At 43.7% G+C, this 21437-nt stretch overlaps 1 protein-coding gene and 1 long non-coding RNA gene across 18 annotated transcripts in view; one reads left to right on the forward strand and one right to left on the reverse strand.

Moving 5' to 3' along the window:
• LRRC7 (leucine rich repeat containing 7) overlaps positions 1–21437 on the reverse strand; it is a 358992-nt gene that overhangs the window by 125043 nt on the left and 212512 nt on the right. For all 17 annotated transcript variants that reach the window (XM_077276763.1, XM_077276762.1, XM_077276750.1 and 14 more), the window contains 2 exons: positions 17616–17818; positions 1420–1537 (listed from right to left, as the gene is read on the reverse strand). In XM_077276763.1, the coding sequence (XP_077132878.1) occupies positions 1420–1537; positions 17616–17818 (321 nt within the window). The remainder of the gene's footprint in view (positions 1–1419; positions 1538–17615; positions 17819–21437) is intronic.
• Positions 14358–17681, forward strand: LOC143787753 (uncharacterized). Its single transcript, XR_013218459.1, has 3 exons — positions 14358–14692; positions 16750–16832; positions 17553–17681. It is a non-coding gene; the product is annotated as an uncharacterized LOC143787753 (long non-coding RNA).

Consider the following 21437-nt stretch of genomic DNA (forward strand, 5'->3'; position numbering starts at 1 on the left):
CTTGGCATGCTTTCCACCAGCCTTTCACACTGATTCTCGCACAAAACTTTAAGCAGCTCTTCTTTGTTTGATGGCTTATGACTACCCATCATCCTCTTGATTACATTCCAGAGGTTTTCAATGGGGTTCAGGTCTGGAGATTGGGCTGCCCATGACAGGGATTTGATGTGCTGGTCTCTTAATTTTTGCCAGAGTTGTATATATATATATATATATATATATATATATATATATATATATATATATATATATATATATATATATATATATATATATATATATATATATATATATATATATATATATATATATATATACACACACGCAAAGAGATTCTAAAAGATCTCAGAGGAACATACTGTATATACATTTTTGTTCTTTTTTTCCACTGTAACTTGGGCATCTATAGCCTCAATTACAGGGGAAACAGCTCCCTGATGTATCACCCATCGCTTGCAAGTCCAGTCTGCATCATATAGGAGTCATCGATGCCACTATGCCAGGAGACACCCAAAGATCAAGGCGGTCACCTTGTCTTATAGAAACAGACAGTGCTCATGCTTCCTTTCTCGTCGTACTGTTCATTGACCACTAAATAGCTGACGATAGAATAGACAGAGGTAGTAATAAACCACTTCTGTCTTCTGCCCAAGGTCTCTGGCTGTCAGACGTCCAAGGACTGGCCCTGCTCCTGCTCATAGTCATCTGGAAAGCATTGTTCCTGGCCTTTCAGTGTTTGCTTTCTATGAAATGTTTCAGCATATACATTTCTGCAATAATGTGGCCAGACTCTAATTCCTGCTGCCCGCGGTACTCATTTCAGAAGGACACCTAGACTTTAAGGGTATGTGCACACGTTAAGTAATTTGTGCAGAAACTGCTGCATCATTTTGGCATCTCTTAGTAGGAAAAATGTAGCGTAAAATAGGTATGTTTTTGCTGCATTTTTTTATGTGTTTTTTAGTTTCATGTTTGTCACAGATTTTCCTCCTATTCATTATTACGGAAGAAATCTGCAACAAAAACACTGAAAGACTTGACATGCTGCAGACTTACTATAAATCTGATCCGATAGTCAAAAGCAAGCAGCATGTGCCCGAGACTTCAGGATTCTCATCCACTTTTCTGTTATTAGGAAACAGTTCTGGTTTTGTGCCAACTATGTAACATGTGCACAGGCCGTCATTGTAACCTATGGACGCCATTGGACGTAATTCCTAATAATCCCTAATGTATTTCTAATGTCGTACAATCTCTCACAAATTGTCGGCGTTTGTTGTGCGCTTATAGAAGATTTCACGTCGCCCGGAATATGGAGATGACAGATGAATGTTATCGTGAAAAGCTAGTAAGCTGATATGACACATTGACACGACACACACTGACACACCGTCACATAAATGACAAGGAGGAACGTACCGTTTTTACTGATATCCAACTCTTTCAGATTCACTAAGCTGGCAATGGTTGCTGGCAGGTTGGAGAGATCGTTGTCAGGCATGCTAAGCTTCCGGAGAGCCTGGCAACTGAACAATTGCTGTCAAGGAAACATATGAAAAGTTAGTGCATGGGAAGGAGCAAAGGACAAGTCACAAATCTATATTTCATGTATTAAGCCAGTGAGTAACCAAAGGTAGAAGAACTATAACTGGCAGAATATCCTTATAGCAATTCTCTGCTCTATATAATGGAATTAAGACCAGAAAGAAGAAACAGAGACTCCCAGTATCACCAGTATCATGTGCCAAGTGCATTCTGGGAGCAAGAAGAACAGGAAGTGAGGTGGAGAGTCAGCCAATAGTTACAGTGCAGGAAGTGAAGTTAGAAAAGGGGAGGTGTTTAGGCAACTTCCTCTGTACAGCCAGGTAACATAGCAGTTCATTTCAGTGGTGTTACAGGGAATCCGTCACCACCTTAAAGTTTAGAGAAACGTAGGCACAGATTTATTAAACAGTTTTTGCCAAAATTCTGGAGTGAAACTGAAATGTCGGAAAATATTTTGGACAACTCGAAGTTACTCCAAAATTGTGCAACTTTTGGAATCCTGACAAGTTCTACTAACTGTTTGAGAAGCAGGCAGAGCTCAGGCCGGTGGGGGGTGTGGAGGAGTGTGGCCACTAATTCACAGTAAATGACTCGACAAAAGTGGCGGTGTGAAATGTGCTGGAATCCCTGACTAGTAGACATTTCTTGTAATGGCCCTCGGCAGCTACAGGATGTGCCAAATTCACTAAAAGGTGTAGGAAATGCCTCCAACAATCTGCACATTAGTTTTATTAGTTGCAGTGTCATTGTAAAACACAACCATGAAGCCCCATCATTTAAAAAAAAAAATGTTTGCTATGTAACAATGAGAGAAGGTCCATGTGCCGAGATCCCCACTTACTGTACAATGAAGGGGCACAAGCACGCTGAGTGATCGGCCTCTTAGGCTGTGGTCTCTTGTACTCAACTTTCAATTTGTGCAATGAATAGGCTCATAATTCTTATGGATCTATATATATGGATCTCTATATATACCCATACGTGTCTCTACAAATATGCCGCATACATATCTCTCCGAGAAGGGCAAAGAAAACAATGCCAAACAAGCACAGCACCCATCGATTCCAACCCGTTGTATCAGAGATCAATGAGGGTTTTAGTACGTGGATCCTCACCAATCAAAACTTCTCAAATATCATTATGGCTTCAGTTAGAATCTATGCATAAATATGCAAATACTTTGCGTTACTTCTGATCTTAAAGGGTTGCTCCACTACTTTAACTGTTTAAGGGAATCTGTCAGTAGGGTCAACCTTCTTAAAATGTCTTTCCGATAATCCAGTGGTTTATTACAAAGTAATCCACTTTTTTCTTAATATGTAAATGAGCTGTTAAGATCTATGGACCAGACATAGATCTCCCCCAGAATCTTCCTCCGGAACTTTTTTATAATGAAAGTGGGCTTTACCAGTGTGAGACATGTACTGACTGACAGTCTACTCTCCTGATCTCACACTGGTAATGCCCCCTTTTATAATAGGCTCAGATTCTCAGGACGATCTATGTCCGGCCCATAGATCTTAACAGCTCATTTACATATAAGGATAAAAGTAGATTTCTCAGAAATAAGACATCAGATTGCAAATATCAAGGTATCATTTTGATGAGTTTTATATGACCTGCATGCCCATATAGATAGCTTTAGATGGTTGATCTACTGACACTGCCATTTAAAGGGGTTGTCCACAACGTTGACATTGATGGCCTAACCTTAAGATAGGTCATCAATGTCTGAGGGTGCAAAACCCGGCACCCCTGCCAATCAGCTCTTCCCGATGTTGGTGGCAGCCGGAAGTGGTCATTTATGGAGGTGCACAGCGCCGTCGACTGTATAGTGGCTGCAGCCGGGTACTGCATATCTGCCTCCTTTTCAAATCAATAGTGGGTGGATGTGCATTACCCGGCTGCGGCTATTCTTCCATCATGTGCAGCTCCGTAACTAGGCAGTTCCGGACAAGACCAGGAATAGTTGTTCAGCAGGGGTGCCGGCTGTTGCGTCTCCACCAGTCAGACGTCGATGACCTATCCTAATTACACGCCAATAATGTTAAAGCCGCTGTGGACAACCCCTTTAAATATAAGAGCTAACTGACCCAACTCAACCAGCAGTCCAACTATGTGATTCAGATCACTGATCATAGATATTCTGATCTAAAATAACCAAGGATATTAATAGGGATTTTATTGGTGCTCCATAAAGGGAACAATCAGGAGATAAAGTTCAGTCTTTTATATTAAATTTTAGATTATCCTTGCTGCCATAATAGATCAGGCAGTCGGGACAGACGTCATATTCATTTTCACAGCTGTTATCCAGAAAAACTGAAAAAATGTCATGGCACGATATGATACACAGATCGATATATACTCAGACCTGGAAAATGAACTCACATCTACCGCGTAATTAAAATATAGCAAAGCACAGGCTTGACAGTACAGAACGGAGCGATGCTGATGCTGGGGTGGGGGCAAGACATTACTTACATAAAGGAGCTTAAAAGGGAATCTTTACGTTTGGTTGCATTAAGTGCATTTCGATGGAAAATAAGCAGAAGGTTTTTGTTTTTTTCTTTAAATGCTGTTTATATTTTACTATTACAAACGTTCCTCGAGGCGACCATATCGGATTCCTTCTTGTAGCTCCTGTATAGAGGTACGGCGTACGGCAGCTGCAATGAATGGGAATCAGTTGACAGAAAATGATAGGAAAAATGGAGCCCAAACCCCTTCTAGATGACCGGGTGAGCTGTATACGGACCTTAATTTCTGTGTATAAAGATGAAGAATAATAGAGGTGCCATCAAATCCTCTGCCCTCTAATCTTAATTGCTGACTTCGCTATCTAACTTTAATAAGATGATTGTGCTATCACCGCCGTCTAATGATAATGAGACGACTCCGCCAGTGATAATGAAATGACTCAGTCTACACAGCAAAGCTGAAAAGCGGGAAACAACGTACTGCGTGTGCTCTGGTGGCCGGTGTGAAAATGGAATATTTTAGGTCTGATTTTCATAGAGATATTCACAAAAAGTGAAAACAATGCACAAAACAAAAAAGTAAAAAGAGAATTCTACTTGGTGATAATTTCCCTTTAGTGAAGTATGAGCTCCGACTATTGAAGGCGACGTGAGTTACGTTTTGTGGCTCTTTAAATGTAGTGAAGAATCAATGAAGATTGAAAGTAATCACAATTACCAGCAAATTCTCAGCTAAATTATTTTTCAGAGGCCGTGAAAGGCTTATTGTAAGTAATCTGGCCAGTTTATTAGGCAGTAAACGGGATCGATCATTATTTATTGGATAGGCAGGAGCGGACATGAAATCACTGCGAGGCTATGTTCACATCACATTTCTTTTACTGGTTACTGTTTTTTGGAATGGCGCAGTCGATTTTTACTATTCTGAACAACAATATACAGTCAAAAATATATAGGCGCCTCTTTTTTTTTTTTTTTTTTAAACATATTCCTGTAGTGATGAATGCTGGTGTATAGCATCCTACAGAAGCATCCATTTAATGTTTACATCCGGGGATACATCTACATCTAAACGTGATGTGAACAAAATAATAATAATCTTTATATAGCGCTAACATATTACGCAGCGCTTTACAGTTTGCACACATTATCATCACTGTCCCCGATGGGGCTCACAATCTAAATTCCCTATCAGTATGTCTTTGGAATGTGGGAGGAAACTGGAGGAAACCCACGCAAACACGAAGAGAACATACAAACTCTTTGCAGATGTTGTCCAAGGTGGGATTAGAACCCAGGACCCCAGCGCTGCAAGGCTGCTGTGCTAACCACTGAGCCACCGTGCTAATAATAATATCCGACATTAGAGAGCAACAATAATGCTACAGTTTAAACAAGACGAGTGAGGGCTCTGCACTCTGCAGCGGGCACCAGCCAGTATCTGTGTGTGTACAAGTACTAAGTGCTACTCAGTGCATGGAGGGTGAGGGAACAGATGATAGAAAGGAGCAGATTACAGACTGACGTTACATTGGTGCGGTGATGTGATAGGCCTTTCTAAAGAGATGTGGATACTGGGGATAAACCAGGATTGTCTGGGATAGTGCATTCAAGAGAAAGGGTGTAGCATCAGAGAAGTCCTGGAGACGGGAATGGGAGGTTCAGATTATAGAGGATGTTAATCTGAGATTAGTAGCAGAATGGAGTTAATGGGTAAGGTGATGGACAGAGATGAGGAGAAGATGTAGGGTGGTGCAGAACTGTAGAGAGTTTGGTCGGTGCGAGGGATAATTTAATATTGTTCTCTGTAGTGGATGGGCAATCAGTGCAATGGCTGGCACAGGGTGGAGGCATCGGTGTAGCAGCAGGTCAGAAATATGACCCTAACTGCTGCATTCAGAATAGATTAGAGAGATTAGTAAAGTTGCAGCAGTCTAGATGAGAATGATGGAGGGAGCGAAGTGAAATTATACCAAATTTAGCGATTTTTGGCCAAAAACATGTGGAATGGTTAAATCTTGTCCACAAAGAAGAAAAAATACAGGAAAGCACATATAACATAGATGTCAGAAAAGGCTAGATTAATAGATTAGATAAATAGATTAATAGATTAATGAATTGGGTAAAATTCTAAGGAACAAAGAAAAATTGGCACTCACCATAAGTGTATCGTAGCTTATTTAAAATAAAAACTGTGTCCGCTAGGAAGCTGATGCACGTAGGCGACCTTCGTTTCGCGATGCTCTGTGCGTCCAATGAATTGGATGCGAACAAAAAAAGAGGCACAAAACTAAACAAAAATAGTGCAAAGGCAATGATGAATTGGGGGCCTATATAGTGCAGTTATCGGACGAGTGATCGTTCGGCTGACAACTATCTCGCCCAACTCCTCTCATACCGGAACACTTGGAGTACTAGAGTTGTCTTATGACGGAGGATCTGGTAATCCTCATTCTCTTGATAGAAGAACACTTGTTTGTTAGAATTATTTATTTCCTGCGATGGAAATCAGCATGCGCTCATGTCCTGTGTAGCTGGGGGTGAGCTAGAACACAGATTTAGATAAACCGGACAGTTGCAAAAATGTCTGTAATAAATCTGCCATGTGACAATTCACTCCTAGTAATGATAGGATTTCGGACTACTTCAGACTCCAGCAGACAATGCAGCTAAGCTGGAGTCACTAATCACAATGGAGCAGAGAGAAAAAGAAGGATTTTTAAGCCCAGAACCGCACATCCATTGTATTCTCGCTTCCCTGTGACAGACCCTAGTCCAAATATATCAGTGTATCCACATTACTTGAATATCTCATTGTTCATATGGCTGAATACAAAACTAAATCCTTGCAGGGTGTTAAAATAAGCTTAAAGCAGGTCTATTACCAGATTTCACAATACAAACTGCATATATTTCAGATAGATCTCTCGTACCCCATGGGACTGGTATACTTACTTTTCATAATCTATGTCAGAAGGCTTGTATAACACTTCACATGTTCAGTATTTGGTCAGTATGTTCCATCAGTATTTGTAAAATTGAAAGCAAAAACCAGGAGTGGGTGAAAAATACAGAAGTGGTGACGTGTTTCTATGATAATTTTACTCCGATCGTTCCACTCTTGGTTTTGTCTTACAAATACTGATGTAAATACTGACCAAATACTAAATGTGTGAACGTGGCCTTAAGGGATTCTGTCACCCAGCTTTTTTTATCCAATTGGATAGCAGCATGTTGTAGGGACAGAGACCCTGATTCCAGCGATGATCACGTACTGGGTTGCTTGCAGCAGTTTTGAAAAAAAACAAACAGTTTTATCTGCAGCAGATCTATTAATTCTCTGAAAACTCTGTGTATCCCACCCACACAACTGATTGACAGACTTCTATGTACGCTGTGCATAGGCAGAAAGCTGCTAGTCAGTGGTGGGGCGGGGTTATGCAGAACTCGACTACATGGCAACAGGTTTACTACTTATCTAGTGATAATCTCCTGCTGATAAAACAATGGCTTTTACCAAATCTAAGGCAAGCAGCCAAGTAAGTGACACATCCTTGGAATCAGAGTCTCTGTCCCTACATTATTCTGCTCTTAGATTAGGTGGCACAAACCTGGTGACAAATTTCCTTTAAGGCTACGTTCCCACAAGCTTTTGGTGACTTTTTGACGTTGCACCATTTCTGCACCTATTAAGTTACTTGCGTTTTTTCATTGCTTTTTTGTGCGCTTTTAACATGCATTTTTATTGCTTTTTTGACATTGCGGTTTTTGTGTCTTTGTGGACTGAGCTTTACTATCATTTTTACTTAAATATTTAAATATAAATAAAGTTAAAAATAAATTGTATTTATAAATATGTATTTATACAATTTATAAGTGATATAATTTATTATTATATAATTATATATTTGTATAATTTATAAACATAAATTTATAAAATATATTTTATTATTTATTTTTATTATTTATTTATAATAAATGTATTTATAATAAAATATAATAATATTTTTAATAAATACTTAAGTTTCAATTTGTATTTAAATGTTATAATTTAAATAAAGCTGTTTTGTTTTTGATACTTTCCGTTATTTGGCTTTGACAAAACTTTACTGTTATACTTAATTGCAGATTACATGCGTTTTTAATGTATTTCCGCATAAGAAACACACTAAAAATGCGTGTGCGGTATGTGCATTTTTAATCTGCAGATTTTCTGCATCTAATGCTAGCCTATGGGAAAAATCTGCACAGAAAACTCAGCGTATCTGCAATAGAAATTGACATGTTGCGGATTTGAAACACGCTCTACAGGTCAGTTTACGCTGAGTAAAAAAAAGCCCAAAGGGCAGGAGATGTTATAAATCCCTTCCCCTTCGCTGGAACTGTAAGATGCAGCAAAAATGTGCAGTATAAAAAATGCACCAAAAACTTATTGTGGGAATGCAGCGCCCCAGAGTCCTGGTCGTTGCAGTAATGTCGCTCTTCCACCAGGGGGAGTGATGTTACATCTGATGGTACTAAAGGAATTCACCTGACCAGGTATCACAGTCACACACTACACTTCACACTCCAGTCCACCAGGGGGAGCAAAGGTTCTATCTACTAGGTCACTCCTCACACACGGGTAAAACTGGTGGGTTGGATAGGAAGTCAGTCAGAAGCTGCCTGGGTGAGACCCAGAGAGGACCTGTCAGGCAGACAGGGGGAGAAGGAGGAACATCTGAGCTGCAGACAGAGGTCCCTGTCAGGGGTGGGATCCTGGCAGAGACCAAGCACGAGATAGGACGTTACGGAGCTGCGCCTGCACCTCATTGCGGCAGCATCCTAAGAAAGGACACGAAGCGAAGTATATTGTGGAGAAGTGAGAAACGAAGTCACAGCACAAGGAGATAACACCGGGAGGAGTTCTGTCCCAAGATCGGCAGCCTCCTTCTGAGGCGCGTAGCCGGTGGCCGGAACACCGAGGGAGTAATCAGCTCTACGCATTACTTCAGAGACCGGCAGGACAGTTGATTCCAAGTTGGCTGCCCGACCTTAATACCTAATGAAGACAACGGAAGCAAATTGTGGGAGAGGGGCGTCTCTAGGGTCCCTATAATATAGCTCCAGGCCTACCCCGTCATACGGGTTGTCCGATCCATATCATCTGGGGGACAGAGAGAGAGAGAACATCAGAAACATCCACGAAAGTTGTGAGGACTATCCCGTGGTGCTCAGCAGGGAGGTACTACAACACACAGGCGCTAGTAGGAAGGCTACTGATTTCCACCTGGATAAGGGAACTCTGGATGTGCCTTCGAACCGGCCGGACTCTGCCTACCCTGTGAACGGTACTCTGGACTGTGGACCCTGAAGTCTTCAGTAAAAGGTAAAGAGACTGCAACTTTTGTGTCCTCGTTATTCATTGCGCCTTACAACGTCCACCATCACCACCTACACATCAGGGAAGCCCTGGGGACATACTTCACCTGTGGGAAGGTATATCATCTAGCTGCCATTCCATTACTCCAGCGGACCCCTAGCAGCGTCAGTCACCCTGGCCGAATACCACAGGTGGCGTCACGAAACACCGTACAAACAACTACTCTTTTAAGTGGACGCCCCTCAGAAGGGCCACGGACCGGGTCGGGCCACCGTGACATCCCCAGACCCGAGAGAGATAGACCCGGTACCGAGTATCCCATTGTCCTTACACATGGGGGCGCTCCATCTTTTTGGCGTCACGAACAGGATATACTTAAGCCTGAAAAATCGGGTCATGTGTGCCTAAGAACTGTGTCAGAACTGTATTGAAACTGTGATTTATTGCAAAGACTGTGTATTGCCATTTGCTGCCAAAATTCCCCACCAAAATTGCCGCCATTACCGCGCCACGAGGAGCGCAGGAGAAGAAGAAGGGCGTGGAGCTGTGGGCGTGAACGAACTGAGAAGCGTGAAAAATAATGGCCACCCAGTCTAAATATTTCTGTACCTTGAGGACGTGTCTGTCAGCAGCCGAGATCCGCCTCCTGATCCTCAATGGGGGCGGAGACAAAGAAAACGAAATCGCCCACGAAGGAGAGAGCGGGAAAAAGACCAGGAAGAAGAAAACCACGTGGAGGACGCCATGGCGAGCTGCCCAGGACCAGAGCGTGGGGTCGGAGCAGAGGACTCCCCCAGCTACCCGGAGGGGCACCGTAACCAGGCCTCCACTGCTGATGCTGATTTCCTGCAGGCCGGAATGGAGGAGTTGATTGACCTGCTCCTGCAGATGCGGGTAACCACCAGGGCCGCATACCGGACGACACCTGCAGAGGATTCCTCAACACCACCACCGCTCCCTACATCGCTACAGGAGCTGCTGCCAACACCGTCGCGGACGCCGCCGCCAACAGAGCCAGCCAACATCGAGGACACTGCTGCGGCAGGTAAGAACGCTGTCCCTGCCACGGTGACCGAAGGACTGCTGATAGGTCCCGTAGCAGCGCTACCTGCTGCCACAACTAAGACTAACGACATTAACCCCCTAGTCTCTGAACTAGCGGGTCCCAACACTGCTACCACTACGACTATTACGCCTACTTGTACCTTTACTAAGACAACTGTGTGCACTGTCACAAATACTGAAACTGTCGTGGCCACAGAGCCAACTCCAATGGTAACCGGTGCCCAGGTTACCCCTGAACGGAACACTGTGGGTACTCAGACCCCCGTCTGGAGTGAGGGAGCACCCTATGTAGCACCTAGTAGCCGCCAGTATCCAACCGGGCTACCTCCACCAGTGCTACCTCCAGAACTACACTAAGCCTCGAAACACTGAAAAGAATGTAAATAGTTAACTGTTCATTCTCCATTTGCTGCTTAAACCCATCTAGGGTTAACTCTTAAAGGGATCCCTTAGTTTACCCGGGATCCCTATTGTTTCAAGTTATACAAAGTTTTTCTACTTTTTTTCAAAAAGACTGCCGAATCATGGACGGTGAATGATTCACAAACTGCTTGTACATAGTTTGCACCTTCTTAAAGGTGCTCTCTACTGGTTTTACAAAGAAGAGCTTTTTGAACAGACTGTTCCTGATTACAGCGTGAAAGTTCTTGCTTTAAAGTTAATAACTGACTTGTTGATTGTTTGCACTAACTCAGTAGAGACTTGAGATTTCCTCTTAAAGGGAATGTTTACTTGTTGCACTTAGGGTACCGTCTCACAGTGGCACTTTGGTCGCTACGACGGTACGATCCGTGACGTTCCAGCGATATCCATACGATATCGCTGTGTCTGACACGCAGCAGCGATCAGGGACCCCGCTGAGAATCGTACGTCGTAGCAGATCGTTTGGAACTTTATTTCGTCGCTGGATCTCCCGCTGTCATCGCTGGATCGGTGTGTGTGACACCGATCCAGCGATGCGTTCGCTTGTAACCAGGGTAAACATCGGGTTACTAAGCCCAGGGACGCGCTTAGTAACCCGATGTTTACCCTGGTTACCATCGTAAATGTAAAAAAAACCAAACAGTACATACTCACATTCCGGTGTCCGTCAGGTCCCTCGCCGTCTGCTTCCCGCACTGATTGTGAGTGCCGGCCGGAAAGCAGGGCACAGCGGTGACGTCACCGCTGTGCTCTGCTTTTACTTTACGGCCGGCACTCACAGTCAGTGCGGGAAGCAGACGGCGTGGGACCTGACGGACACCGGAACGTGAGTATGTACTGTTTGTCTTTTTTTACATTTACGATGGTAACCAGGGTAAACATCGGGTTACTAAGCGCGGCCCTGCGCTTAGTAACCCGATGTTTACCCTGGTTACCCGGGGACTTCGGCATCGTTGGTCGCTGGAGAGCTGTCTGTGTGACAGCTCCCCAGCGACCACACAACGGCTTACCAACGATCACGGCCAGGTCGTATCGCTGGTCGTGATCGTTGGTAAATCGTTTAGTGTAACGGTACCCTTAGTTAAAACATGATAATGTTGCCTTGAATAGATAGATAGTGATAATGTTTTACATAGTGATAGTATGTAGCTAAAAGGTTAGATAGTGATAATGTTGAGAATACAATGATAGTGATGTCCTTTAAGTAAAGCTGAGCTCTTGAGAAGAGAAATGCAGTAGGCCCGTAGGGGTAGACAGATAGTCCTGCATACGTGAAAGTGAAAGACGTTTTATAATACACCCGCAGAGGGTCCTTGCACTTAGTATTTAGTAGATAGAATACCTGTATGGGTAATTGGTTCTATAGATAGATAATAATTGTTTTCAATTTGCTTTTCCACAATGTAAATATGCTTTTGTTTGCAACGTTCAAGTGTTCTCACCTCCCATAAAGGGAAGCATTGTTATATTTACTTGTTTACAGCATTCCAAAAATTTTGTATGTCTTTTGCTAACATGTATTGTTGTTCTTCTTTTCCCAGTCCGAGAGTACTGGATTTAATGGGGGGGGGAGTGCAGCGCCCCAGAGTCCTGGTCGTTGCAGTAATGTCGCTCTTCCACCAGGGGGAGTGATGTTGCGTCTGATGGTACTAAAGGAGTACACCTGACCAGGTATCACAGTCACACACTACACTTCACACTCCAGTCCACCAGGGGGAGCAAAGGTTCTATCTACTAGGCCACTCCTCACACACGGGTAAAACTGGTGGGTTGGATAGGAAGTCAGTCAGAAGCTGCCTGGGTGAGACCCAGAGAGGACCTGTCAGGCAGACAGGGGGAGAAGGAGGAACATCTGAGCTGCAGACAGAGGGTCCCTGTCAGGGGTGGGATCCTGGCAGAGACCAAGCACGATAGAACGTTACGGAGCTGCGCCTGCACTTCATTGCGGCAGCATCCTAAGAAAAGACACGAAGAGAAGTATATTGTGGAGAGTGAGAAACAAAGTCACAGCACAAGGAGATAATACCGGGAGGAGTTCTGCCCCAAGATCGGCAGCCTCCTTCTGAGGCGCGTAGCCGGTGGCCAGAACACCGAGGGAGTAATAGGCTCTACGCATTACTTCAGAGACCGGCAGGACAGTTGATTCCAAGTTGGCTGCCCGACCTTAATACCTATGAAGACATGGAGGCAAATTGTGGGAGAGGGGCGTCTCTAGGGTCCCTATAAAATAGCTCCAGGCCTACCCCGTCATACTGGTTGTCCTATCCATATCATCTGGGGGACAGAGAGAGAGAGAACATCTGAAACATCCACGAAAGTTGTGAGGACTATCCCGTGGTGCTCAGCAGGGAGGTACTACAACACACAGGCGCTAGTAGGAAGGCTACTGATTTCCACCTGGATAAGGGAATTCTGGATGTGCCTTTGGACCGGCCGGACTCTGCCTGCCCTGTGAACGGTACTCTGGACTGTGGACTCTGAAGTCTTCAGTAAAAGGTAAAGAGACTACAACCTTTGTGTCCTCGTTATTCATTGCGCCTTACAACGTTCACCATCACCACCTACTCATCTGGGAAGCCATGGGGACATACTTCACCTGTGGGAAGGTATACCATCTAGCTGCCATTCCATCACCCCAGCGGACCCCTAGCAGCGTCGGTCACCCTGACCGAATACCACAGGTGGCGTAACGAAACACCGTACAAACAACTACTCCTTTAAGTGGACGCCCCTCAGAAGGGCCACGGACCGGGTCGGGCCACCGTGACATCCCCAGAACCGAGAGAGATAGACCCGGTACCGAGTATCCCATTGTCCTTACACGTGGGGGGCGCTCCAGGAATGTAGCCTAAAAGTTTAATATCAGTGTCCCTCCTCCTTGCTGCTGTTGAATCTACCCTGACCCACTCTGACTGACAGCTTCTCAACCTCTTCCTTGATGCAGTTTCCATACACCTAGATTAATTCAAAGCGCCTCAATGTCCATCCTACTGCTGCAAATCTAAACCCAGCTAGCCAGACCGAAAAGTCCTCAATGTCCCTCCTCCCTGCTGCTTCCTGAAATCTGACACTGGTCATTATAAGCTGCAGCTGATAGGCTGATTTAGTCATGTTAGGTGGGCGGAAACTGAACAACTGTCAGGCTGGGTGGGCGGAGAATAAGCAGCTGGCAGGCTGGGTGGGCAGAGACTGAACAGCTGGCAGGCTGGGTGGGCGGAGACTGAACAGCTGGCAGGCTGGGTGGGCGGAGACTGAACAGCTGGCAGGCTGGGTGGGTGGAGACTGAAAAGCTGGCAGGCTGGGTGGGCGGAGACTGAACAGCTGGCAGGTTGGGTGGGTGGACACTGAACAGCTGGCAGGCTGGGTGGGTGGACACTGAACAGCTGGCAGGCTGGGTGGGTGGAGACTGAACAGCTGGCAGGCTGGGTGGGTGGAGACTGAAAAGCTGGCAGGTTGGGTGGGCGGAGACTGAACAGCTGGCAGGCTGGGTGGGTGGACACTGTACAGCTGGCAGGCGCGGTGGGTGGACACTGAACAGCTGGCAGGCTGGGTGGGCGGAGACTGAACAGCTGGCAGGCTGGGTGGATGGAGACTGAACAGCTGGCAGGCTGGGTGGGTGGAGACTGAACAGCTAGCAGGCTGGGTTGGCAGAGACTGAACAGCTGGCATGCTGGGAGAGCAGAGACTGAACAGCTGGCAGGCTGGGTGGGCGGAGACTGAACAGCTGGCAAACTGGGTGGGTGGAGAATGAACAGCTGTGAGTCAGGATTATACAGTGAATGGAGATTATACAGTCACTCTGAAATGGATTTTAGCAGTAAGTACATCATCCTCATCAGGTCTAAGAAATTCATTTAAAAATGTATGCATTTTATAATGTATACTTTTTTTTACACATCTGCTTTAAAATCTGACCCATAACAAGAAAAATACTCGGGCTTGCTTGCACAATATGGTAATGTTGTCTTGTCGAGAACCTGAGTTATGAATACGGCGCAAATCATTCAATATTGTAACAAAATCACGCTTTCTATGTGAAGATGATCAAATTGGGAAAATAAATGAAATTTCTGCTACATTGTGATCTGTTTGAACTCGGCATTATTTTGTGGACAGACAGAAAAAAAAACTACAAAGCATAAAATCCAACTCATTAAAATGCATAAAACATCAAGAAGGCCAACAATCAGGATGGAAGATAAGCGTTTTCTGTCGTGGAGGAAACTCTGATTTGTATGCAGTGTCATGTAATGTTTATTCAGAGATGTAAAATAAATTACAAAAACTTGCTGCAGCCTCCACATGCATTAGTGTTTAGATATTAGAATTTGTTTAGTAGGCCACAGCCGGCTCCAGCCCTGATGGCAGCTAGAAGAGATGAAGACCTGGGGATGGCTCCTTCCCATGCCAAGTAATGACTGCAGAATGTGAGATGTATCTTGCTAAGCGGAGATCAAGTCACCTTGGAAGTTGGTGTTGTGTCTTGTGGACATTTTATTTTATCCTTCTGTACTGTGACTTGAATTTAGCATAGACTACGGCTTACAGGTTTAATGACCTGAAGGCAACAATGTAGCAATCACTTCATTTTATTGGAGGACTGTACTTTAGGGAAGACTCTGAGAGGTCTCTAGCAGGAGCATAACTTTAGTAGGTGTAGGTCTACAGATGCACCTGGGTCCTGGATCTTGGGGGACCCAGAAGGCCCCTTTAGGGGAAAACCAATACTATTAAAGATTTGTGATACTTGAAGGACCTTTGGGGGATTTTGTATTGGAGTCATGTCTTCAAGGTCAGCCAATAGTCTCTGGAGGTGAGTTATGTCAAGTGACCCACCTGCTGCTTTTCTAGACTCGTACCCAGAGTTATTGCCAACTATCTGATGATAGAGTTGATGGAATTTAGAGGTTCTGTGGATGTTGTAGCTAAATGGGCAGATTTACTAATCCTGCACAAAACTTAGTATAAACACCTGCGAAAACTCTTACTGTCGCTCTTATTCATTTTTGTCTGGACTACTGGAACTCTCTTCTGATCGGTCTCCCTCTCACCAAACATTCTCCTCTTCAATTAGTCCTGAATATGGCTGCCAGAGTCGATTTTCTGTCCAGCTGTTACACCTATGCCTCCACCCTCTGGCAGTCATTACACTGGTTGCCCATCCACTACAGAATACAATACAAACTTATCTCTCTCACACACAAGGCTCTCCACAGTTCTGCATCTCCCTGCATTTCTTCCATCATCTCTGTCTATAACCCTACCCGTGCCCCCTGTTCTGCAACTGATCTACGACTAACACTCTCCATAATCCAAACTTCACACCTCCATCTCTAAGACTTCTCTTGTGCTGTGTCAGTTTTCTGGAATGTGCTCCCCCAGAGGATCCGACTAATACCTAGCCCCCACACTTTTAAACATGCTATGAATTATACATCCCTTTAGACAGGCTTATCACCTCACCTCGCTAACTTAACTCTCCAGTGTTCCCTCCTTCTAAATATTAATCACAATCTGTTCCCTCCTATTCATCTGTCTCCACGCCCTCCATGCACCCAATAGCACTTGGTGACTGCACATAGTCTGATCCGGGCTGATGACCGGACCATGCAGCCTATTTGCAATGCACCTTTTATTATAATGATGGCGGGACCATACATAACAAGCACTTTATACCAATTGTGTCCCTCTATTTCCTTATAGATTGTAACTTGAGAGCAGCAGGGACCTCACTCCTCCAGTAACTGTTGAATTATGTGTTACTTTATATTATCTGCACATGTCCCCGCTTAATTGTAAAGTGCTGCGGAATATGTTGTTGCTATATAAATAAAAAATTATTATGATTTATTATTATTGACCACTGATTTGCAGCAGGGGTCACCTGATGCTCCTACTGGAAACAGAAAGCCAGGAAACTGTAACAGCAGTATTAAGGAACATCGAGGGTCCAGTAGGTAAGTTTATGTATTTTTAAAAAATGTTAGGAGCACAATGGGCCCATTTTAAACCTATTAAAAGAAATGGACTTTAAAAAGTGCCATTTTTTTTTACAGTAGTCTATGCTGAATGATACATTTGGTGCATATTGAAATACTTTTTTTAAGCTACATTTGAGCCTAAATTAAGGGAAAATGTCATATCCACACCCATGTTAAGCCATTTAATGCATTTTAAGCCCCATCCCTTGTTGAAGACCCACAAAAATTAAATTTTAAGTAGGGTCATTGTATAGATCCAGACCAGAAACGGTCACGGGTGGTATCTAGGTTTTCCTAAACCACGTTTCTTAGCCCTGTGTTTCAATACCTTGGCCAAGACACAGTGGTTGGGGGTTCCCTACCTGACACCTAGGTCAAATGCAACACCAGCTCCCTCCTTGGTGGTTGGAATATTACCATTCAGAGGCTTCAATCACAGTAGCTTACAACAACCTAGTCCGAGTGATATCAGTGCTTCCTTAAAATTAGTCAAAATTCCAGTGTTCCAGTGCCTATCTAGACATTGCACCTACACAATAGTGACCACACAGTACAGTGTCCATACATAACACAACCTACATGTGAGACTTCAGTTTCCACCATTTCAAGTCAATTATTTTTGGTGCCAGTTAGACGGTTTTCTTTCCCTTGTAGGAGAGCTAATTTGCATACTCATTTTCATTACATTTTTGCTAGGACAAAAACTTGACCGTATAATAGATCTACAAGTCTGTCTAGAAGAAAGGTCGGAATTATTACCTTGGGTAATTCTTCAATTTGATTGGCATCCAGATATAGTTCTTCTAAAGTTCTTTCAAAGCTGAACACCTCCTTTGGCACCTGCTGTAGGCTGCAGTGGGAGTAATCCAGAACCGACACTATCTCCTCTTCTCCTCGAAAACATCTGCACGGGACGAGCCGCCCAATGATCTTCCTCTTGGTCGTCATCTCCAGGCACTGCACTAAAAAACAAAAAATTACAAATGTTACCTTTTGCTTCTGTTCCATTCATGGTTCATTTTCGTCATGAATACATAGGTAGACATATCGTCAGTAAAGAGGTCTTCTCATATTTGACATTTCTGGTGTATTGGATATACCATACACTACTTGTCATTAATGGTCACCTATATTTTCACTTTGGATGCTGTAGATAAAGGATGCTACAATGGAACCACTGTTCTTGATGTTAGTGGGGGGGTGCCAGACATGAGATACCCACATACATTGGCATGTAAAAGTTTGGGCACCCCAAAAATCACCTACAGTTAAGGAAGATGAAGATTAAATGATCTCTAAAATGGCCAGAGTTAAAAATTACCCATTACCTTTGTATTTTAGGCAAGAAATAAATAAATTGTAATTTTTTACATTTTAAAAATCACAAAAAGGATAATGGTCCATTGCAAGAGTTTGGGCACCCTTGGAGATTTGAGTGCTCAGATAACTTTGACCAAGATTTCAGACCTTTATTAGCCTGTTAGGGTTATGGTTTGTTCACCATCATCGTTAGGAAGAATGGATGAAAATCCTTCAAACAAGAATTGAAAGACTCTTGTCTGGCTACAAAAAGCGTTTACAAGCTGCTACACTTGCAAAAGGGGGTGCTAGATGAAAATATTTTTTTTTGCCTAAAATATAAAGGAAATGTGTAATCTTTACCTTTAGCCCTTTTAGAGATCATTTCGTCTTCAACTTGCTTAAATGTTCACAATAACAGTAATTTTAACCAGGGGTGCACAAACTTTTACATGCCAGTGTATCTACTCTGAAGGCTCATATCTATACCAGCTGAGCAGAATACCTTTGTCCCCGCAACCCAAGCGTCTTGCATAATGGTGGAGAAAACATTACTTTCTCATGGTTTGTATGCAGAAGAGACTGCATTACAGATCATCTGAATGCATGAATCCTAAACGGTGCAGCAATTCACCACCTTACGTGGCTGGGGTTCGGTCACGTGCATTCAGCTGCATCATCTAGTCTCACCCTTAGGCCACATTCAGATGTCAGTGATATTTCTTCTGCAAAAAAACATCGATTTTCATCCGTGGACATTCTGTGATTTTCACAGACCCACAGACTTGAATGGATGGTCAGAATCGGATATGTCTCCATTACTTTTTCGATGAATCGCAATCCGCTTTTATTATCCATGGAAAATGGACATCTGAACAAGGCCTGTGTAGTTGGCCATAAATTGACGTTTGTAAGATCAGATAATTAAAGCGGATGTCCAGAACTGGAACAAGATGTTCTCCCAAAACAGCACCACATCTGTCTGTAGTCTATGCTTGCTATTACAGCTCGTTCAAGTGAGACAGACATGGAGCTATTTTGCAAATCTTATCTCTCAAAGATCTACTGACCAATGGATCTGGCATTTTGGTGTGACCCTACAGATAGAAATGTAGCTGTACATAACAATATAGATCTTTATGCCATTCAGATCCGCTGACACTAATCACAACCATGTAATAGTCGCTTTCCAACTTTTGTGAAAGTGATGGAGTCCTTATATAACTCAGCATTAGCTGAAGATAATATTAACAGGATTTACTAATGGGGACGTGTAATTTACAGGCATTTTGCTTTTTTGGGGGAGAGGAGTGCCCTTTATTTGCTCAGTGCCGCTAGACTTCATTAGTGATTGTTTTTCTTGTCTGACATTTCTCACCCGACCTTCTAAACTACGTCTAATTACAAGAAATTGTCACCAGAGCTAAAGAGGACTGAAAACTGTTATTAGAGCCGGATTACACTGCATCAAATGATGCCAACAATAAAAGAGAGGTCAGACGGGGACATCAATGAACGCCAGCCTCAACTTTACTTCCAAAGTTCAAAATGGCCACCACAATCCAAGTTTTAATAAATCCTGAATGTCAAGTCCTCCTAACCATGGTGCATAATACCATCAGTTCCCCGCATGACTGCAAGGCTAAGAGGCCTGTCCATTCCAAACCGTGGCTGACAACCTTTCTGAAATTGGCAGTAGTGGCCAAAGTGGTTGTCAATGTGCTTGCAAAGAAACATATGTATGTGACCGAAGATGATGCACCTCGGTTCCGTATGTCACACTTAGGCCAAGTCCACACATTGCGGATTAGCGGTGCAGATTCCATAACGCAAATCTGCAGTAATTTTCAGTATTCGTAAATGGCGTTTTCAAACCTACTCAATATTTGGTAAATAGTGTAGTCTGAAATCCATGACCAATGAAATACGCATTTACACATGCAGATTCTGTCTGTACATTTGTTGCAGGTTTGTATCTAAAACCACAGTGGTCATTTTCTGTAACGTGTGAATATCAGTCGAAGGCCGGGGTCACACTTGCGAATGTGATGCGAGTCTCTAGCATCAATACCCAGCACTGCCGCCGGCACTCAGGACTGCATAGAAATACATGGAGTCACATGCTCCAGTCTCGAGTACCGGCGGCAGTGCCGGGTATTGATGAGGGAGACTCACACGAGTTTCTCGCATTTCACTCACAAATGTGTGACCTCGGCAGAATTGCCAACTCTTCCAACATGTTCTGGAGGCTCCTGCAAAAAATGGGAGTGCACATAGCCGAAAAAAGTGAAAAAGAAAAGCACGGAATCACATCACCGAAAGTTGGCAATAATGTCTGATCCAGGAATCTGAGATATGGGTGCTGGCTGCAGAGTTCTTACGCTAAAATGTATTTTCTTAAAAGATCTGGCCACCGAAGTGGACAATTTTTTTTTATTAAATGCATGTATTTTGGGCTAAAATAAGTTTTACAATTGGGTGTCATATAATTTGCACCATTTGCCTCCTATAGCCTACGTGCTGTGCTGTTTATTATTATTTATTATTAAGCATTTATTATACTCCCTATATAGCGCCATTAATTCCACAGCACTTTAGGGTAGGTGTCCACGTTCAGGATTGCATCAGGATTTGGTCAGGATTTTATGCAGGTAAAATCCTGAACAAATCTGCACCTGAGGTCACTGGCAGGTCACCTGCGTTGTCCTTGCGTTTTTTCTGCAATGTAAGGACATGCTGCGTTCTTGCAGGTCTGCCGCATGCGCCTTTTAATGCATAGTGGAGACGGGATTTTATGAAATCCCCTCCACTATGCTGTAACATCTGGACGCTGCGTGTTTGATGCTGCGGCTCAACGCTGCGTCAAAAACGCAGCGTTTCCTGAACGTGGAAACATACCCATACAATATAAATTCCTTATCAGTATGTCTGACGACATACCCATTATAGCCTATAGTCCTGTTCACGTCTGTGCTAATTTGCAGACTGTGTGGTAAGGCCATGCTGGGAGTTGTAGTACAACAGCAGCAGCATAGCCACATGTTGGATCACTGAGGATCACTGATCTGAGCATGAGTGATTGAGGGATCCAGATAGCCTGCACGTAACCCAAGGCTTTATGGCTCTGCATCGCTTTCTATGGGGCTCACCGTGCAATTCTTAAGGGCCAGGTGTTGACTGGGTGCGGGTATACATCTACTGCACTCACCTCACCTGAAGCAATTATAGTGGCGTCTTAAGAACCACTTTTTCCTCATTATAATGCACTTGGAGTAGATGTTA

Source organism: Ranitomeya variabilis, chromosome 8, assembly GCF_051348905.1.
Source record: "Ranitomeya variabilis isolate aRanVar5 chromosome 8, aRanVar5.hap1, whole genome shotgun sequence".
Classification (NCBI taxonomy): domain Eukaryota; kingdom Metazoa; phylum Chordata; class Amphibia; order Anura; family Dendrobatidae; genus Ranitomeya; species Ranitomeya variabilis.